This window comes from Mobula hypostoma, chromosome 1 (assembly GCF_963921235.1).
Source record: "Mobula hypostoma chromosome 1, sMobHyp1.1, whole genome shotgun sequence".
NCBI lineage: Eukaryota > Metazoa > Chordata > Chondrichthyes > Myliobatiformes > Myliobatidae > Mobula > Mobula hypostoma.
This window is the reverse complement of record NC_086097.1, coordinates 83604498-83626883: the sequence shown is the minus strand read 5'-3', so window position 1 is coordinate 83626883 and position 22386 is coordinate 83604498. Positions and strand designations below refer to the sequence as shown.

The 22386-nt window shown below is 38.2% G+C and overlaps 1 protein-coding gene and 1 long non-coding RNA gene across 2 annotated transcripts in view; one reads left to right on the top strand and one right to left on the bottom strand.

Annotated features, from left to right (window-relative positions):
* LOC134348489 (uncharacterized) overlaps positions 1–14850 on the top strand; it is a 39729-nt gene extending 24879 nt beyond the window's left edge. Inside the window, exons 2-3 of the long non-coding RNA XR_010018432.1 lie at positions 12164–12229; positions 14573–14850. This is a non-coding gene — a long non-coding RNA (uncharacterized LOC134348489). The remainder of the gene's footprint in view (positions 1–12163; positions 12230–14572) is intronic.
* Positions 514–22386, bottom strand: part of dcaf5 (ddb1 and cul4 associated factor 5) — a 72962-nt gene continuing 51089 nt past the window's right edge. Inside the window, exons 7-9 of the mRNA XM_063051888.1 lie at positions 5331–5397; positions 4547–4674; positions 514–3264 (exon numbers count right to left, since the gene is read on the bottom strand). Coding sequence (XP_062907958.1) covers positions 1396–3264; positions 4547–4674; positions 5331–5397 — 2064 coding nt within the window. The 3' untranslated portion in view covers positions 514–1395. The remainder of the gene's footprint in view (positions 3265–4546; positions 4675–5330; positions 5398–22386) is intronic.

Below are 22386 nucleotides of genomic sequence, written 5' to 3'. Positions count from 1 at the left end.
CATTTAGTGTAAAGACACAGATCAAACAGGTGTGACAATAGGGATACATTTCTTCCATGTCATTAATTTTGGTAAAAATGGCAATCAAGTGGATTGATCTGCAGTGCATATTTTCATTTTTTATTTCAACTATCCTCAAACTGCTGCAAATAAGACTGTTGACTCACCACAACTAATTACTGAATCAAGAGTGCTATAAATACGCAAACTTGTTTTGGGTTTAAACCTTTCATCACCTGTAGCTGGATCCACATTTCCCCAATAATGAAAAGGCATGTTTTTTGACTAGCTCACCTAACCCATTGCCTCCTCCACCCAGCTCCTCACAATGTGTTGTCCTTTCTTCCCTTCTGCAACACACAATTCCCTTTCTGACCATCACCTCAAACCAGCCTTCCAATCTTATCAGCCATTTACAAAGGGCAATTACAGTATTAATCTACTCTCATTGTACAGTTGAAATTTTAAGATATCTTAAGAAAACTTCATTAACACATTTTTTGTCTAAATTTACTCACCTGATCAAATCCACAAGGACTGTGGTTCAAGTTAACAATCCACTATCATCCTTGGATTGCAAAAGAACTGTTTGCCGCCTTAGCTGGAGGAAACAGCACAGAGGCAGGAATACAGCAAGACACAAAGATTGTGAATGGCAATATTTATTTTTCTCAACAGTTAAAGAAAGTGATAGCTAATCAGGTGCCCACTGTGCAGAAGTGTTGTGCTTCAAATAATTGTCCTGAAGAAATTAAAACACAAAACTTTATTCTTGACCACAGCATGTCTAACTTTCCTTCAGCAGATCACTGTGTTCCATGTATATAACCAACATCAAGACATTTTTCTCGAGCCAAACTGTTCACTCCTCTCATGAATAAAAGGCTACCATACAAAAGGTAGTAATTTAAGATAAAAACAAAATACCCTCCAACTATAAAGTGTTAGACTTCAAAAACTCTTCAGTTGTTCAATTGTTACTCTATGGGCTTCAATATTTTAAATTCAGTATCTGCCCACATGTATCAATTTGCTTATCTTTTCCTAGTGGATATGAGGGAAAGTTTTGTAACAATACAATCCAATACAATTTGATACACCAAATGCACCACTAACCCTTGCTTGGCATAATGAATACTTAACAGAAAAATTACAAACCCTTTGGGCCAAAATGGATATTTGAATCCAAAGTTAGAATCACTCCAAATAATTTGTATTTTATATACCATTATCATACACATTCTAAAAATTTCTGTATTAGCATTTCTTCAAGAAATTGAATTATTTACATAATTGTTAACAAAAATTCTCACTCGTTTACAGACCAATGGTTTGTTGAGTTCGAGATAAATGCTTTCAGTGACATTGCAAAGCACTGGCTGGGACAAGTGCAAATCATGTCTTCTGTTTCTTCTCAGTTGGTGAAAACTCAGGATCTAGTTCTTTTCGCAGCCTCTTCAACCCTCCTGAAGACTGGTCAGTCGCTGCTGATGACAAAGCCCCTTGGGGACAATCAAAAATGTTTCGTTTGGCTGCCATGCCATTCTTAGTACATTCTGAATGGTCATTCACCCCAGACTGGGAACACTCTTCTTTGTGGTGCAATGAGGCTACCTGTACACAGTCACCAGGTTCAGACTTGGATGCGTTCACTGAATCTTCCTGCTGGTTTGTGTATTGCTTATCAAATAGACCGTTGTTGTGAACGTTGCAGGGAGCCTCTGAACAGGATTCTTCCACGTCACAAGTCCTGGCTTTGGATTTATCAACATGGTCTCTGCACCATTCATCAAAATTACTTTGTGTTCCAGTTAAATGAATTTCAGGAAAAGGAGTTGTTTGAGAGGATGCAGATCTAATGAATTCCTGACCAGATTCATCACCGGGCACCTGCTGTACATGTTGGGCAGTTGCACATTCCAATGCCTCTGTGTGATCACACAGTTCTTGTGTTTGGTTACCAAATGCTTGACACTGGTTAGTCAGGTTACTGTTATTGCCCACAAGGACCGATTTCCCATTAACCTTTTTGGCCTCATAGTAGTGCTCAGTATAGCTACTTGGGACATCTTCTACAACATGTTCCTGCTCTCCAGACATCATTTCCTTTGAGGTTGGTAAAGTATTGCTTTCATGAATAAGCAGGGTTGGATGCTTACTCTTTGCTTGTAGAGATGTGCTGCTTTCCCCTTTATATTCATCTAAATATCTTTCTACTCTAAATCTCTGATAACATCCTGTTGTACTTTTCCTCGTAGCATCACTTTCTTGGGGTAACATACCTAATGAGCTTCCTTTCTCATTCGTGTGTGCAACATCACTCACAGACAAAAAGGTCATGGAACCTCCTTTTGATTTCAATTGTGACCTGAATGTACTCTGTATTTTGCTGTAGGCTTTATAAACCTTTCTAACCTCAGACTCACTATCTGAGTAAGGAGATATCCTTCCTCTATTATTTTCAAACTCAGCACTGCTCCTTTCTGGTGAAGATGAAGCTGATGAAGAATGGTCACCCTTATGCATTCGAGAATAATTGGCATTATCATCAGTATTATCTTGTTTTACTTTGAATTGTGGAGTATTCTTCTTTTCTCTGTGGAGTTTTTGCTTAGCCCTTAAAGCATTTCTTTGGCGTGTAGACGCACGCCTCCTGCCATTGCTACTGGAACTACTGGAATCATTTGCCTCTGGACTTGGAGATCGAGGCCTTGTCACAGGATCAGTATCTGAACCTGTAGTCACTTGATTAAAGTTGTTTTCTGAGGAATCAGAGTCATTAGAAAGAGTTAGAAGTCGCTCATCTTGATAGCGTCTGAGTGCAGACAATCTTTGTTGACGAGACTGTAAGTCTTCCCTGGTTGTGGAAGAGTTGGAGGGCTTCTGTCGGTCCAGTGTATAGGTTGCCTCGTCAGAATCATCACCTTGCTGAGGTGATAATGGTAAGGAGGCAGAGGATTCAGAATCACTATATCCTGATCGTTCACTGGTCCCTGCATGTAGCTGAAGAATTGTACTCTCACTAAGGTCACTATCAGAATCAGAACTCCAGCCCTCAATCTCTCGCCGTACAAGAGAATCAAAAAAAGCCATCATTCTTGGATCTTCTTGAACCGACTGGTTAGCATAATCATGAGATAGGCCACTTCCGCTGTTTAGGACCAAGCTGATGTATTCTTCATGAGTATAAAGATTACGGGTATCATCTTCCACCTCTCCTTCTAGGTCACCAGCACAATCTGGTTGGAGATATGGACTCCAAACCTGTATTATCAAAGCACAAAAACATTCAATATTTACACCCTTATCAATCACATTGCTATGACAAACATAAAGCAGATGTAATTATTCAGGTTTTGTCATTTAATTACCTGAAGGTAAAATCCATTAGAATTCAAAAGCTATGTAAAAACAAATGACTAATTGTGGAATGATTGCATTTATATTTAAACTTACTTGTGATCGGAGATTGTAATTTATCTTTTCCTAGCTATAGTTGCAAATATAACTGATGTTGTATCTTTTAAATCTCATTCCCCTGTTGTACAGGTGAGTTCACTAAAATCATTATAAAACCACAATGTAAACTCCAATTAAAAATGGAAAGTTTGGACACAAAGGGGGAACAACTGCCACCTTGACCCCAAGCTCAGTGAAGAATTGATAATAGTGGATTATCCAGTTATCCAGCAGGAGATACTGATATATGTTCAAGCATCAAGCTTGGTACTTCAAACATCATGTATCAATGGCACAAAAAAATCTTTTGTATGACTAACTGTCCCTGAAAGTGACATTAGACACCTGGAGAATCACAGGGAGGTACCACAAGGAAGGAGATTACTTGCTTTAAGTCTGAATCTTCTCTTTCAGAATTAATTACATTTAATCCCATTGCCTTCACTTCCCCAAATCTCTGCAATATTTTTTTCCTGAATATTTACTTAATTCCCCTCTGAAGGCTGCTATTGTACCGACATTCACCATGTTTTTCAGCAGTGCATCCCAATGTATGGAAGTTCAAATGCAAAGTTTTACTAGAGCAGCTGAAACTACACAGGAGAGTGGATTAATGGAGCAATGCAAATCAGCAGTTTATGTAAAGAATTGTTGAGGAATTAAGATTACATTAAATGGGAATGCCTACTGTGAATTTCGTCCTCTTCCGTTAATTGATTTCTTATATACAAAATAGTCAATTTCACATATATTATGAAAACACAAGTGAAAAATATTTAAACTCAGACTTCACTCACACAAGAGAGTTACTTTGCTAGAACTTCAGCAAATACAAGGTGGAATTAAATTTTAAGAAGTGTTGAAACTAAATAAATTCTAATACATAGCAATAAATCTGGAATTAAGAACAACTTTGTAAAAAAATAAGGAACATGTAGGACATTGAGGACTTTTTTTGTTTCTGACAGTAAATTGGGTAATGGATATTTCAAACAAATTATACATTGAGCTTTTACAATAACTGCATTGTTAACAGGAAAAATGACATTGGAATTAGTGTTGAATTTTTGCTTGTGATATAATGTACCTTGATAATCTTTTCCACTCCTGATGAGCAGATCATGTACGAATGAGGGTTGAATCGTACTTGATTTACAATGGATCGATGACCTTTAAGCACCATGAATGCACCGTTTACAATTCTGGCAGGGCCACCTGCAAATAGTTCATAATCAAAGTATGACTACGTATCTTGCTTTTAAAATTATCTGAAAAATAATCATTAACAAATATATCTGATACAAATGGCACATTTTTAGACTATGGTACATTAAGTACATTAACTGGATCTACCAATCTCGTGATTTATTGATAACATTATTGAGGTCCAACACACCTCCAACAACTTTTAAAGGGAATTACGATTGCTCAGTTACTCAGCTCTATCAAATTCACTTTAAGCTTCCTTCATTCTTTTTCTTGTCCAGTTTCTAAAATAATGCTCATCCTCTGCAAGTGTGGTGTGCTGAATTCCTTGCTATATCTTCAACAAATAATAAACAACTTTGATAGTTAAATAATTAACGACCAAAAGGAATTCCATGAAACATTCAGATGGATATCCAAACCGCACCCCCCCACCCAAACCACACCTTTCTCTCAACAGCATTGCAGGAATGAACACTGGCTGCTTGATTGTGCCACCAGTTATCCTGTCTACGAGGAGCGTTGACTAAGACTCAAATGTGAGATCCAGAAGCATGTTTTATTGATTATTAAAGTTATTTGGAGCGTGGGCAATGTACATGCATATTGTTTTCTTGGGAGAGAAAACCATCACAGAATTCAGTGCAGGCTGTATGGTAACTCACCTGTCTCTAAACTAGAAGGAATACGCCACATGTAAAGATTGAAGTCATCTGAGCCAGAAAGAACAAACTGAAACAAAATGAAAAGCATCCATTATTCATGTAAATTTCAACCAGGTTGCATATTTTATAAAAAGGTTATTAATAAGATCTCAGATGTCAATGAGGCATTAAGAGTGAGACAGTTTGGATGGCTGAGTGGTGTTGCAACAACACCCAACATCAGCAAGGCCAGGAAGTTGATTGTGGATTTCAGGAAGGTCCAGTAGGGAGAATGTAACCAGTCCTCATTGAGGAGTCAGCAGTGGGTGCCAACATCTTGGAGGATAAAACATGAAGAAAACATGCCAGTGGTTCTGTTGTAATGTGAACATATTCACCTGACAGACAATGAAGCTACTGGATATAGAAGTGTTTTATTCAACAAAATCAAGCAGCAGGCATCATATCGAGACACTCTTGGAGGAAGTGGCCTCCCGACCCAATAATTACCTGACATTTTTACATGCTAAAGATCAAAGAATTTTTAAAGAAAATTATGCAGGACAATTCTTTAGTTACAATGTATATACAATGCTGCCTTTGAATTACATTTAGTTTTCACACACCACCTTCCTCGCACTCACATTCTAGGTACCCAAAATGAATGTTAATCAGCATTGTCTGGTTTGCAATCACCTCCAGTCCACAGCTCCAGGAAAGCTATTGTTCAGGGCTGCATTTTAAATTCAAACTACAATCCATGTTCATTGTCTGAGGATTGGTTGCTGGTGAAGTTAAATACCCTAACTCCAGAATACACCCTAACAGCTCTACTTCGTTAAGAGTCTGAAGGAGATTTGCTATGTCACCAAAGATATGTAAATTTCTATAGGGAGACACTGCAGACCATTCTGACTGGTTGCATCACAGCCTCATATGCAGGCTCCAATGCACAGGATTGTAAGAGACTACAGAGGATGGCAGACAGAACCAGCTCCAATATATGCACAAGGACCCCACCACTGAGGACACCTTTAAGAGGCGGGTGTCTCAAGAAGGTGGCATCCATCATTCAGCATCCGGAAAATGAAAGATGAAGACCCACACTGCATGATTCATAAACAGCTTCTTCCCCTCTGCCATCAAATTTCTAAACACCTATGAACCCAATCTCATTCTTTCTTTGCACTGTTTAATTTATTTTTATAACTATTTATAGTAATTTTTATGTCTCTGCACTGTACTGCTGCTAAATAATTACAAATTGCAGGTCATACCAGTCAGTGATAACAAACTTAATCTGTCATCACTATAATATACATAAATGTGTTTGATGCATAGGTTGAAGAAACATCCATCTTCTGTGCTTCATACTCTATGTACTTTCCAATAAATTTAGCATTAGTAGAGATATTCCTCCTCTGTATTTGGCCCTTTCCAAATTCTTCTGGCTATGATTTGTTTACAAGGAAACCTTCTACAATAAGTGATTGAAACAAATAAGTTTTCTATGTCAGAGAACAAATTTTACAGTCATTCAGCCCTGCAGTATTTCCATTACAAAGAATAAAGCTCATCATAAACTGCAGCAGTTTGCATCAAAGTATTTCCCCTTATAACCAATAGATTTATTGAAATATTGCATTGCATTGCACTACGTATCATGAATTTTACAAAACTATTTTGATCTCTCAGAGTAATTGTGAAATTATTAGGTTCAGCCTTTCTTTATAGAACAAGCCTGCAAGTCAGAAAGGACTAGATGCAATTGCTATTTCTATTTAGCACCACATTATGCAAGTAAAAGCTGAAACATCACTAAAAACAGCCTACTCTAACACATACAAGAGGGAGTATGTCAGTAATCTTAGGGCAAATTTCTGCTTCAGTTTGGAAATATTGCATAGTGATATAGCAATGCCACTCTGATGTTACATTTGCTACTTTGCAATTTGCAGAATCCATGGGATTTTGGAAGATCTTCTTTCAGGCCATTCATTATTTCTGTAATTTTCTGGCTAGACAGTGAGGTGATTTGCAGCCGTTTAGACCCACCCTTTGCCCCCATTAATCTCCTTTGTTTCCTCACAAGTGACATGAATTTACGATTCCACTCCCCCATTAGAAGACCTTTAGTTTGATATTCCTATTAATTTTGCAATTTATTCCACAGAGAAGGCAGATTAAAAAAGTGTATTTAGGGTTTAAAAATATGTTTATTCTTTTATGACTTCATATTTTCATTTCAATGACCTTTGCCTCTCAAAGGACATGCTTTAAATTTTGCTATGTTTTCCCACTTAACATGGTTGTTTATCAGATTTTAGAAATTTTCTCATCTTTTTGTTAATGTATTGTCATTGCCATTTCGAATTAATTTATTGTGCTTCACTTTATCAAATGCTTTTGTGTAGTCGATAAAACCAACTCTTTTTGCACTTGAATAGCTCGTTCTGATAGTATCCTTAACATCAATATCGCGTTTCTTGTACCTTTGTCTTTCACAAAACCACATTGCTCTTAACCTGTCTCAGGTTGTATCTTACTTTTAGCTCATCATCAAAATTCTTAGAAGTCTTAGTGATATTGATTTGATGGTTTGTTTTATCAATTACACAAAAGCATTTGATAAAGTGAAGCACAATAAGTTATTCAAAATATTACAGGAAACTCTGGATCTAGATTCGAAAGACCTCCGCCCAATCAGAAATCTGTACTGGGAACAAACTGCCGCTGTAAGAATAGATGGCGAAGTGAGTCAGTTTACGAAAACCAAGAGAGGCGTTAGACAAGAGTGTGTTTTCTCCCCTGATTTGTTTAATGTGTACAGTGAAACAATATTACAAAAAAAAGAGACATCTTGGGAATCAAAGTTGGTGGTGAAAACATCAATAATTTCAGATATGCGGATGACACTGTGTTAATTGCAAGTACAATGGAAGAACTACAAAACTTAATTGATATAGTTGTTGAAGAAAGTGCAAAAATGGGTCTATCAATTGCAAAAAGACGGAATGTATGGTGATATCCAAAAAGAAGAATCCTATCTGCAGGCTGAGAATAAACGGGGAAGACTTAAAACAAGTACTTTTGGTACTTAGGAAGCTGGGTGACATCAGAAGGCAGGTGCGACATGGACATCAAAAGAAGAACAAGGATGGCTAAAGACACCTTTACGAGAATGAATACTAACCAACACTAAACTAGGCATGACAATCCACCTCAGAGCACTGAAATGTTACATTTATCCAGTTATGTTATATGGCTCAGAATATTGGACAATATCTAGTAACATGAGGAAACGAATTGAAGCAGCAGAGATGTGGTTTCTGAGGAGGATGCAAAGAATATCATGGATGAAATGAATATCTAATGTGGATGTCATGAACAGAGCAAGCACAAAAAAAGAAATAATGTATGAGATCATGAAAAGGCAATGTGACTTCATTGGACACGTGATTAGGAAAGGAGGAGTTAGAATGCACGGTAATTATGGGAAAGATTGAAGGGAAGAAAGCAAGAGGAAGGCAAAGACAAATGATGATGGAGACAGCAGCCAGAGAACTGGAAATGAATACCAATTAATTGATCCACTTGACCCGAAACAGGGGTGTGTGGGCCATGGCTGTCAAAGCTCAAACTGGGCATGGCACCTGATGATGATGATGATGATGATGATTCTCATTGCTATTACATTCTTGGTCTCCAGCACTGTTTCTTAAAACTCTCCCAATTAGGTTTGCCACTTTTCTTGGCATCTCTACAAATCTTTTAATCTAATACCATCCTTAATCTCCTTAATTTAGTCATGAATTGATCATTTTCCCATGCAATGATTCTCTCAATGTAATGTATATTTGTTGAGACACAAAAATATTTTTTGCCATCATTTCTCCAAGTTTTTGAAACTAATTTCCCACTCCACTTTAGTGAAAATGCTGCTCATGCCTAACTGAGACATAGCTTTCTGCCTGAACCAACTTGTCACATTGATATCTGAGCTTCCCTGACCAGAAATTGTTAATTAACATTCACAAAATAAGATCCAGTCAATTTTTAAGATTCAGTCAATTTTTCTAATGTGGCCTTATTATGCATTACTTTTGGAAACTTTTAGGCAATTTGATTTGAAGATTAAAATCCCCTATGATTATTCAAATATCTTTACCATCTCTTATTTCTTGATTCCCTCTCCATTTATTTTAAAGGGCCTTAAACCAGATATTGTTTGGCCCCAGTTATTTATCATTTCTAGCAACAATTATGCTACTTCTTGTTTGGATCAAAGGTACAACATTTCCCATTCATTATTGTTATCAGTGTTAATTTCCTCTCTTTTTTTAGTTCGTCTTTGCTTTCTAAACACCAATTTTAAAAAAATACATTAAAGGAGTTTTTATGGGAAAGGAGCTAGTTTAGGACACCAAAGTAACATTGGAATTGTGGAATACCTAAGGTACATTTAGTTTTGTTCACGCAGAGAAGATAGGAATGGAGGAGCGAGGGGATTATTGGTATTAAAGGAAATAAAAAGCAAGGGGTAATTGAACCCATGTTCTCCATTCCTACACGACTTAGGGATAAAAAAAAAACACAACTAGTAACCATGTTAACCGTGGCATAGTTAAACTAGATTTATAAAATATACTATAATAGCACAATGACAAGATATATTAGTAGTAGAATTTCATCAGAGCTCATTTCCTCATCCAAGCATGGCAAATGTCATGTTTTCTGTATATTGAATAGAAGTCTCATCCAATGTGCAGAAATAAAGGAAATTAATTTTTTTTAAATATCTAATACCAGTCAACATAACAATGGAGCATAAAAGAAAAACATTATTCTACTATTGTGGGTTGTTAACAGGGGGCACCATTAATTACCAAAATGCCTTTAAATTACACTCTGAGAATAATGAAATACTTCATTTGCTAATAAACAGCAACAAGTTATAATAAATGAAATGCATGTGGAACGTTTCACCACAATACCTGCAATAATTTGTACTTACGTTATACTTTATACATAAATAAAACATTAAATTGCTTCACAAAAGCATAATCAAAGATGTATGAGCAAGAGAAGTAAATGGTTAAACAAAGCCTAGATCTAATAGGTCCAGTTTGAGGAGCGTATTAAAGCAGCAGAGGAACCTGACAGGTTTACGGAGGTAATCCAGAGCAGAATGCCCAAGCTAGATGAAAGAGAAAAATACAGAGGAAGCTAGTTTTACAGAGAGATGAAGATTCGAGAAAGGTGAGGGGGTGGCAATGGAAAGCTGAGAATAAGAATGAATTGTTTTTATTTGATCATGTGGGAGCACTGGGACCCCAAAGGAGATGAATGAGGACTTGAGCTAGACATATGCAGCAGCAAAGTTCTGGAAAAAGCTGACATTTGTGGAGAATGAAGGTCAGAAGGTCAGTGAGAAAAATCACAAAATTAATTGCTTTTGGAATTGACACATATGGATGTGGTGTTAAGATGGATAGGATGTCAGGTTGAGTTCTTAATTTGGAGTCATGAAAGACTGCATTATTCAAGGCTGATATAAATGAGATTCAATGTTAATAACATTCTAAAGCTACTAAAGATTTAATCTACTGGTTACATAACCAGTAATAAATATATATATTAAAATCAGGCATCATCTACACAATCTTGTATATAATAGCATAGTAGATTCATCATTACATTTCCCACTTCGCTAAAATATAAACCTGATTATTGTAGTGATAATTACTAATTAATAAGCCACAGAGTTTCTTTGTGATGGGACTAGGAATGCCTCAACACAGTCAATCAAACCAGTATAAAATTCTTCTTTTACAAATGCTAAGTATAGATTAGTTTAAAATAAATATAATTTTGTACTCAGGTAATATTAAGAAATAAATTCAGTTTTTCAAATATACAGTAAATCAATATTGTAAACAGCTTCTAAACTGAAAAGCAAATAATGAAGATCAATGCAATTTGCAACAGGGAGCATGACATGAAATATTGCTAAGCTCACTGCATAATAATTGGACTTCACAGCCTGCTACTTACACTGTTACAACTAGTTCAGAATTCAATATGTATATTTATGAAATTATGTTACAAAACTAGTATTTAATACTAACATACTATCTTCCACCAGCCATTCTGCACCTAGCAATTACCCAGATTTAATTCACAACCAACCTACATTCAGACTGCCACCGTTTAAGAGGACATGCAAGATTCTCTGTACCTAAACCCTAATTTGATACCAAACTCCCCTCTGTCACCAAAATCATCTGCATGAACCTAAATAAAAAAACTGAGCCTCAATCTGGACAGAAACTGCAGCTCATCTTGACTGGACCAACACTATCCACAGTTTTCTTATAAGGCAATCTGACCAGAGGTGTAGGGTGTGACTCGGCAGCATGGTACAGTGACAGCTCTACAATCTGGGCTCAATTCCCACTCTATCTGTGAGGAGTTTGCATATCTTCCCTGTGACTGTGTCTAATGCCGGACAAGCTGTCTCCAACGTATTCTCGATACAAACCATGTTTTGATGTTCATGTGACAAATGACACTGATCATCATCTTCATTCCAGGTATTTATCAAGGAAACCTTCTTGGAACTGTTTTAAATGAATATTGTTTCGTAATGAAGGAGACCAGTACTCCACATAGTACTCCAGAAACAGTCTAATGGTGCCCTCAATAATTACAGCATAACCTCTACTTTTGCATTATAGCCCTCTGCAGCTTTTTTCCTCTTCTGTTCTGACAAAGCATCTTTGACCACAAGTATTAACTGCTTTGCTTTTTACAGATGCTATCTCACCTCTTCAATGTCCTGTCTATTCCATTAGATTAGATAAACCAATTTGTGAGATGGAAAACGAATATGAGAGAGAAAAAAAGGCAAATCAAGCAAGGTAAGTAAATTCAACACAAGAACGGTTTGCTCACACTGGACAGATTTACAATTGAGCTTGTAGAGCTTAAGTGCAAGAATACATTTCTTTTCCTCCAGAATTCCACTCCAGCCTGAATACATATTGGGTAGGAGGCAAACTCAGGAAGATAGAGAATGTTTCAAAAAAAAAGCATTCTTTAATATAAGCAGGCATTAAAAATCAAGCATACAAAATGATTCAACTGCTATTCATCTACTTAAGTCCTTAAACCTGAAAAAAGTTTTGAATCCACGTTCCTTTGTTTAAATGTGTATAAGATTTTAAAACTGAACAAATCTGTATTCCATTCTTTTAAATGAGGCATGAAGAGCAGAAATTGTTTTTCAGAGCAGTGAAAGAAGGTACATTGAAAAATAAATTAATTTATGAAATTAACTCTGAATTACAACCCATCACCAAATGATGAATAAATTGTCACCTTTACTTGGACTGAATTACAAGAGACAAATAATTATAAAACACTAAAATTACATGCAAGACCTCAGCTCTTTTCATTCTGATCATCACCTTATCTCACACTTGTTCTGAGCATGGAACAAAACGTCTTCCAGTCAGACCTTTACTTGAACAGTACCAACTTGCAAATTATGGGAAGAAAGCTGGGTGAAGAAATTCCTTCTTAGAATCAGCAAAACCAAATGTTTCAATTGGCTTCTTTCTGAAATTTTATTATAGGCATTGGCCCAAATCCGGCTTCCAAGCCTTGCCACTCTGGATAAATCCGTGTCATTGATGGTGTCCTCAGCTAAGTTTATGACCTTTTCCTTCTTAAAAATAAGTGGTAAACAAGTCCCCAATATTTCCAATTTTAAATTCTCTGACAATATGTACATTTCTTCATGGTTTCGTTAATTTTCCAGAGCTACAGCACTAGATCAAAATACCCATTCATTTGGACCCCATCAGCAGCTGCATCATCACAATATTAAACTAAATACAAAATGGAAGTTACTTTCGCAACATTCCATCTTTGTTTTCTAGAACATACAACATTATAGCATAGGACAGGCTTCAATGACCTTTTTAAAGTACATTTATTATCAAAGTATGTATACCATATACAACCTTGGAGATTCATCTTCCTGAAGGCACCCACAAAACAAGGAAACAGTAGAATTCACAAGACACCCCACTCCACAAAGACAGCGATACATCCAATGTGTGAAAAAGAACAAATCATACAAACAATAATAAAAGGCAAAAAATCCACAGAACATGAACCCAAAAGTAAGTCCACAGACATATAGCCAGCTCAGTGATGCAAGCAGTCAAGGAGCCTGATGGCTGCGGAGTCAAGTTCAGTACTGAGGCGAGTGCCGATGGTTGCAAGCTGCACAGTCAGTTCAGCATTGATGTAAGCAAAGCCTTTAGGAGTAGTGAGCTGAACACAGTTTAGTCCTCTGCCCTCAGCCTGGCTTGGTGTTTAAACCAGCCAAACATCAGCTCGTTATCTGCTCTCTGGGCTCCGCTGCTTCAGTCCAGCCACAAGGTTCAGTCTGACCCACATTCGCTCCAGTAATGGCTGCCACGGTTGCATCCTCTTTTCCGTTGGTCCAGTTCACCAAATATTTCAGGATACCACAAAACCACCAGGTCACAGAAACATAGAAAACCTACAGCACAATACAGGCCCTTCGGCCCACAGTGCTGTGCTGAACATGTACTTACTTTAGAAATTACCTAGGGTTACCTATAGCTCTCTATTTCTCTAAGCTCCACGTACATATCCAGGAGTCTCTTAAAAGACCCTATCGTATCTGCCTCCACCACCATCGCCGGCAGCCCATTCCACGCACTCACCATTCTCTGTGTAAAAAAGACTTACCCCTGACATCTCCTCTGTACTTACTTCCAAGCACCTTAAAACTGTGCCCTCTCATGTTAGCCATTTCAGCCCTGGGAAAAATCCTCTGACTATCCACACGATCAATGCCTCTCATCATCTTATACACCTTTATCAGGTCACCTCTCATCCTCCGCCGCTCCAAGGAGAAAAGGCCGAGTTCACTCAACCTATTCTCATAGGGCATGCTCCCCAATCCAGGCAACATCCTTGCAAATCTCCTCTGCACCCATTCTATAGTTTCCACATCCTTCCTGTAGTGAGGTGACCAGAACTGAACACCACCTTTGCAGACCTTTAAATCTACTCTAAAATCAACCTACCCCTTCCCTCCCACACAGTCCTTCATTTTTCTATCTTTTGCATCTAGCTTTTATGTCAAAACCTTAATACAGCCCCATGCCAAAAGATGCAAAGAACTTTGTGTGCATTTAATTCCTATCTCATTTCCAATACAGCTTGCTTTGCTCTCAATATTGATTTGAAGATATTTGAAGCAAGGACTTCAGAATGAAAAAGCATGCTTTCGACTTTACTATGGTGTTTACTTAGAACTGAAAACCAAGGGACCAGACAGCATTTAAACAGAGGTTTCATTGCGGATATACTCAGAGATGGAGGCTGCTTAAGCTTATTTCTCAACAATATCGTTTCCACGTTCAAGTGTATTCAGGCTGAAGTTTTGACAACTGGCCAAATGAGATTCAACATTCTGTATAGTCAAAAATAAAGAGAATGTTATCTAATTAACACCATTTGTAATTTATCAAGCTGAACAGTACTGCAATATAGCAAAAACAGACCTGCTGGGCATTTCCACTACATTGTCATTTCAAATTTACATCTTTTTGTAGAATAATGCTTCTATTTCAGACTATTGTTTAATTGCAAGTTAAAGGATAAACCTTTAATTTTTGATCTTGCTTAGTATTATCAAATAGTCAAAACATGAGAAAACATTTAAAAAAACTTGTGTGCTAGAAATTCTTTTGAATAACACTATTTCTTAATGTGCCGCAGAAAATAATTACTTTTGGGAAAATATGAAAAAAATCCTGGTACAGATTAGGATTTCCACTTTGGGTTGTCAGTGTGTTTGACATGCACGAACAGAGAGGGTACTGGGCAGGTGTAACAAACACCACATGCTGTGTACGCTTGTTCTGATGCCATTTGTGCAAAATTCTACACTTCATAGCAGGCCAGTAAATAATAGAAATGCCACGATTAAGTTCAAATCCCACCACGATAGACAGAAAATTTTAATACAATGCAAAATAAATGTAATTAATGTTAATTACTTTCAGTAATAATTGGCATCATTTCCTCGGGCAGTCAGGCATGGAAAATAATGTCAGCATTTCCAGCAACACTTACATCCCAAGTATGAATAAAAAGAAAAGTGAAACAGCCCATGAGCAGGTGGTGGAAACTGACAGCATCACTTCACTCCAGGACTATCCTGATAGCATTCTGAAAGCTCTTGATAGTCAGATAAATTTAGAAACAATGAAAAAATCATTTAAATAATTATATTTAAAAATAATTATAGCAAACACATTCAAATTTAAATTAAAAGTATTATGAATACCAACTAGAATAATGTTATAAAACACTACTTATATTCATTAAGTTTTTAACGATGTCTGTTAGCTTCATTCAAATAAACAGGACTACATTGGATGCATCAACCATAGATGGTGTAAAGCTAAGGAGCCGGTTAAGAAATTCATTTGGTATTTGTTTTAACATGTACTTGAATGTCCCTAAACTCAAGGGCAAAACAAGAGGTCAGATGTACTCGTTTGTTGAAATGCGGAGCAGCTAGGTAGGAATGCACAACAAATCCAGCCTAATGTAATGAGAATTACCTCCGAGTCATGGGGAAATATGAGGTCCAATGCATTGAAAAGAAAGTGGTGCTGTTTCGGTTTCCTTACCTCAGAAAGGATGTATTGCTGGGGAGGGATTCACCACTCTGGGGATGCTGGGAGTGCCACTCAAGACATTAAGGCACTTGATTTGTAATAGAAGATTAGCTTTGTTTGCCACTTGTGCATCAAAGCATACGGTGAAATGCATCATTCGTGTGAGAATGTGCTGGAGCAGCCTACAAAGGTCGCCATGCTTTCAATGCCAACACAACATGCCCAAAACTGATTAACCCCAACTCACAAGTCCTTGAAATGTGGAGTGAAACCAGAGCACCCAGAGGAAACTCACACTGTTACAGAGAGAACATATGAGCTCCTTACAGACAGCAGATGGCACTGTAAAGCGTTACATTAACTGCCACACTACAGTGCCACCCTCCCACTATGCCACCCTGTACCCTTTATTCACCAGAGTTTAGAAGAATGAGAAGGGATTCTTGGGGCTAAAGTTATTGAATGTAGCGCGGATGCTTCTCCAGACTGAGGTATCTAGAAGTGGTCACAGTCATAGATTTAAGACCTGAATAAAGAGAAATGAGAGCAATAAATGTGTGGAATTTGCTACACAGGGGCTGTAGAGGCTAAGTCACCATAAAATTTTCATGTAGATGCAATATCCATCAAAGATTATAATGAGAGCATGGGAATAGATAAATAACATTAATCATATTTAATATCACAGCAGTCTTAAAGGGCTGCATAGTCTATTTAATCTGATTCTGGTGAATGAACAGATCTGATGTGCAGGTTAAAGAGCATGTAAAGCAGTCTACGTTCCCATCAGTCTTATACAGAGAATTTGATCAACAGAGTTCATGCTGTAACATAATCCTAGCTTACAAAATAAATTCTTGTTCAACACAAATCTAGTAAGTTGTAAGGTATCAGAATCCGCAAGCCACAAGCAGTTGCACAGATAAAACATCATGGAAAGTAATTTTGAAGCAAGGCGTATCTTTAAATTTCAATTTTGATAAGCAAACATTTGTTACTTTTACTACTCAGCAGTACTCAGGAATTTCATTAAATTCCAGGAATTTAAAATCCAAATCAAGACCATGACAAACATAATATTTGCAGTTATGCAAGGTTGTCTGTTAAACTACAAATACTTTGCTTTTGAATAGTCTAGTTTCAAGACATGATTGCAATTGTGGGCTAATATTAAGTCTTCTACTCAGATATTACACTCTTGTGACTAGTGGTATGCCTCAGATGTCAGTGTTTGGACTCATATCATTCGTTATTTATATAACTGATTTGGATGTGAATGCACAAGACTTGATCAGCAGGTTCCCAGATGACACAAAATTAGGATGTGTTGTTGATAGTTGGAGAAGGTTATCGTAGATTACAGGGGGATCTTGATCAGTTAAGGAAGAGGGCTAGGGAGCAGCAAATGGATTGCAATTTAGGCAAGTTTGAGGTGATACTGTTTAGAAGGTCCAACCAACATAGCACTTACACTATGAATGGTAGGGCAGATGGAGTCTAATGCAACAGGGAGGTCTGTGAGTACAAGTGTATAGTTCATTGAGAGCAGTGTGGTTTAGCACGCTGGTTTAGCCGAGCATTGAGCAAAGATTGCATTAAACATTTACAAGGATGTTGCCAGGACTGGAGGGCCTGTGTGATAGGGAGAGGTTGGCCAGGCTTGATCTTCATTCCTTCGAACGCAAAAGAACGAGGGACAACATTATAGAAATGTTTAATATTATGAGAGACATAGATATTGTGGATGGTAACAGTTTTTCTTCAGGGTAGGGAAGTCCAAAACTAGAGGGCGAAAACTTAGGGTGCATAAGGAAATATTTTAAAAAGGGACAGTGTGAGGAGGCAATTTTTTCCATGCAGGGGGAGTTAAGAATATGGAACAAGCTGCTAAGAGGAAATGGTTGAGGCAGGTACAGTAGTATCATTTAAGCAGCACTTGGACAGGTATGTTCAGGGATGGAGCTTAGAGAGATGTGGGCTGAGCACACGTAATTGGGACGAGCTGGATGAGTACGATGGTTGACATGGACTCACCGATGAGTACTCTAATGTTTTATGACTCCAAGTGATGCAGTGAATCAGTGTTAAACACTAATGCTGGATGCTTTCAACAAGAACAGGCGGAGGCAAGGCAAGTAGGTAAGTTCATTCCTTATTTCTTATGTAAATCTTGAAAGAATAGTGAGTATGTCTACAGAGCCAGTGTTCTGTTCTGGGTGTCAGATGTGGGATTTCCAGGAGACTTCCAGCCTCCCTGATGGCTACATCTGTGCCAGGTGCATCCAGATGCAGCCCCTTGGAGACCGTGCTAGGGAACCAGAGCTGCAGCTCAGTGACCTTCGGCTTGTCAGGGAAAGTGAAGCCGTGATAGACAGGAGTTACAGGGAGGCAGTCACCCCAAGGCTACAAGCGACAGATAAATGGGTGACTGTCAGGAGAGGGAAGGGAGAACGTAAGATAGTGGAGAGCACCCCTGTGGCCGTCCCTCTCAACAATAAATACTCCATTTTGAGTACTGTTGGGAGTGGTGGGAGAGGACAACCTACCCGGGGGAAAGCAACAGCAGCTGTGGCTCTGGTACTGAGTCTGACCCTGTGGCTCAGAAGGGCAGGGAACTGTAGAGGATGGCAGCAGTAATAGGGGACTCTATAGTCAGGGGGACAGACAGGTGATTCTGTCGGCACCTAAATGAAACACAGATGGTAGGTGGCCAGGGTCTGCAATGTTTCTGAACAAGTCCACAATATCTTGAAAAGGGAGGGTGAGCATCCAGAAGTCCTGGTACATATTGGTACCAAGGTCATACGTAGAAAAAGGGAGGAGCTTCTGAAAAAAGAATACAGGCAGTTAGTAAGGAAGCCAAGAAGCAGGACCTCAAAGGTCCTGTTAGTGACGAGCATGGTGAAAGGTTTCACCAGGACATTGAGGTCATGGAGAAAAGATAGCAGGGCATCTGGAATCCATCAATGCTGGCAAATTATTGTCGGATACTTAAACGAGAAGCCTCAGACACTGAGTACAAATGAAAATCATTAACAAAATATTTTTAACTTAGTTGAACTATTGCAAAGCATCAGCGCCATTATGCAATTAAACACATTATATTCAATAAATGTTAATTTGTTTCTCCAAATTCCTACGTGATACAAGTAGTCTGAAATTATATTTGTGTTCACATAAACAAGAAAAAATTCTGAGGAAGCAACACTTCTGAAAAAAATTTGTTGTCCAGTGTTATTAGAGAGAACAGAATGTTGGGTCTTTCATACCTCTTGACAATCTTAGCAACATTGCATGCAGCTATTGCTAGCTCAGTGCAGACTGGCAAGAGAACGTGGCATCTCCAAGTCTGTGTGGTTGGCCAATACACTGGTAAACACAAGCAACAATCTCAAAAGCCTCAACAGGTCAAGCAGCCTCTCCGGGAGGAAGCAACTGTTGATATTTTGGGTTGAAACTTCACATCAGGTTACAAGTATAATGAGTTTAGAGCTTTGATTTCTTGGCAAAAGGTAATATTGCTTCATGATTGTCACAGCAGTGACTCATGAAAATTACTATTTTGTATTTTCACATAATGTTTACTTCACCATTGTTAAGATTTTGCACCACAAACAGCAGTTGCTTTATAGGCAAAATTTGGACCAAATCGTGTTAACCTGACACCCCCTCCCCCCAAAGGACTATATCCAGACCATACTTTGCAGTCACTGTCAATGCTAGCCCCACAGTTCCCAATAGTGTTACAGTTTTGGCCTTGGTACTGGAACCCAACTATAAGGTGCAGGAGGATACAAGTACCGATTGGGTTGCAAACTGTGGGAACCAAGCAGAACACTCTGATGGCCCCTGGCAAATCACTAATGATAAGAGAAAAGTTGGAAGCAGTAAAAATATTTTCCAACGCAATGTGGAGGAGTAATTAAAAATATTTAAAGCATATACAAAACTGTTATTTAAAAATATATACACCTTATCCTCGTTATATGCATCTTCAGACTATGCAGATTCACAGTTATGCGAGGAACCTATTTCTACCAACGTCCCGTTATATGCGTCCAAAATTCACAGTTATGCGAGGAGCACCGCCTTCCCGCTAATACAAGTCAGGTGCGCGCGCCTCACCATCTCTCTCCCGCCACTCTCGCATTGGTTTTGGCAAGGTGTGTACGTGCGATCTTAAGTGTTGGTTTTACCTACGGTGCAGTGATTTTGTGCTTGAAATATTTAACTATGCCTCCTAAGCGTCCGATGTCATGTCCTGGGCCGTCAGCTGAGTGGCAGAGAACCGCTTTAACACTTGAAAAAAAGTTGGAAATTATAAACAGCGCGGCATCAGCTGAAGGTAACACAGCTCTGGGATGCTACTGCTGGGAACAGAATCTTGCTTTTAAAATTCTTTTGTTGCTTGACAATACGCAAGCCCATCCTAAACATTTGGACAGCATTCATCCTAACACAACAGAGTGTTTCCCGCCGCCTAACACAACATCGCTGGTACAACCACTCGACTGGTGTGATCCACATTCAAGGCGTACATATTTTTTTTACTGCGAACTATCTCTCAGATGCTGTAAGCAACAGACGATTTTGAAAATCCCGGGAGTTTACCAACGGTGAGGAATGGTGGAAGTCGGAACACTTGGCACAAATGGCGATGGACATGGAACCAAATTTAGAACGGAGTCAGCATTTCAGTCGTTCCCTGCTGTCAACCTTTCTCCCCTACAAGCAAATTTATGCTGAAAAACAAAATGCTGCCAAGCAAACAACCCTCACCACTTTATTCAAATTGCTGTAATCTTCTGCTGCCAGCAGTTCTAAGAGTTCTGTGAGTCTTCCTTCACCCCTTGCTGTGCTTGTTATGATCCTGACGACCACAACCATCCACCTTATCTGTGTAAAGCTGTGTTGTGACACCACAACAACCACTCATCTCCCTGAGTGAATACACCTGCCATTGTTGGTGAGTACTGTACACCAGAAGATGTTAACTTTCTATGATTTACTACACTGAATATGACCTTAAATTGATTAAATATAATACAAATGTTGTCTTGTAGTAAGGCCTTTGCGTCGTATTGGTATGAAAATGTGAATAAATTAGAAATAAAACATATTTAGGAAACCCTCTGGAATGCATCCCTATTTTCTCTATTTAAATAGTTATTCACATTATGCGATTTCACATTATGTGTCAACTTCGAGGAACGTATCCCTCGCATACAACAAGGAGAGGGTGTAGCTCAAATTTTAAAACAAAGACATCTAAAGCTACAGAAGGACAAACCAAAGCAGGAAAAGGAGTAGGCCACCTGCTCCCTCAATCCTGCTGCATCATTCAGTATGAGCATGGCTGACCTACCCAGGCCTCAGTTCCTTTCAAATGACTAATATTACACAAAAAAAAAATTCAGTCTCCTCTTTAAATACCTGCAATGATCTAGTCTCTATAATGTTCTGTGGTAGAGAATTCCAGAGATTCATCATCTTTGAGAGAAGTAGTTCCTACACACCTCAGTTTTAAATGTTTGCTGTCTTGTCATTCAAGATTCTCCCACTAATGAAACATCTTGACATCTACGCCCTCGTGCCTACTTAGGATCTTATGCTTCAATAAGATTATCCTTAATTCTTCTAAACTCCAAAGAATATGGATCCAGTTTCTTTAGCTACATTCATGATAGGAAGCTAACTTATCCCAGGAGTTTGCCTTGTGAACCACTCTTGGAATGCCTTCGAGCTTGTGCATCCTTTCTTAAAAAAAAGGGGACAAAAAGTGTGCACAATACTTCAACATGCTGTATAATTGTAACAATACTTTTCTATTTTCAAAATAACTCCTTTGCAATATATCTCCATGTGCCATTTGGCTTACTAACTACTTGCTACACCTGCCTGCTTACTGCTACTGATCCAGCTGTACTCATTCATTTCAAATATGTGGATATGTTTTAAATGAAGGTTGGTTACCCTCATTCAAATGAATGTGACGTGCTAGATGTATGACATTGACTGGCAAAATAGCGAACCACTGGAAACCAAAATGCAGCACAGGAAATTAGAGAAAATGCTGGGGATATGGGGATGGTCAGATGCTGTGTGTGTGAAAATTGAACTAGTATTCCTGACTTTTGCACCGTAGTATGCAGGAATAGAAGTCTAAAATGCATTACACTGCTATCTTGCAGCTTTCTCTGAATCTACCAGCCTCCATCAACACAATCCAGCACATTATGAAGTTTTTAGTGCTGCATTCCACAAGGAAACACTCTGGGCACTTATATCACTACACTGCTCTTTTTCCTTAAGAAGTCCTTAAAACTATTTGGAAATTATGCTAT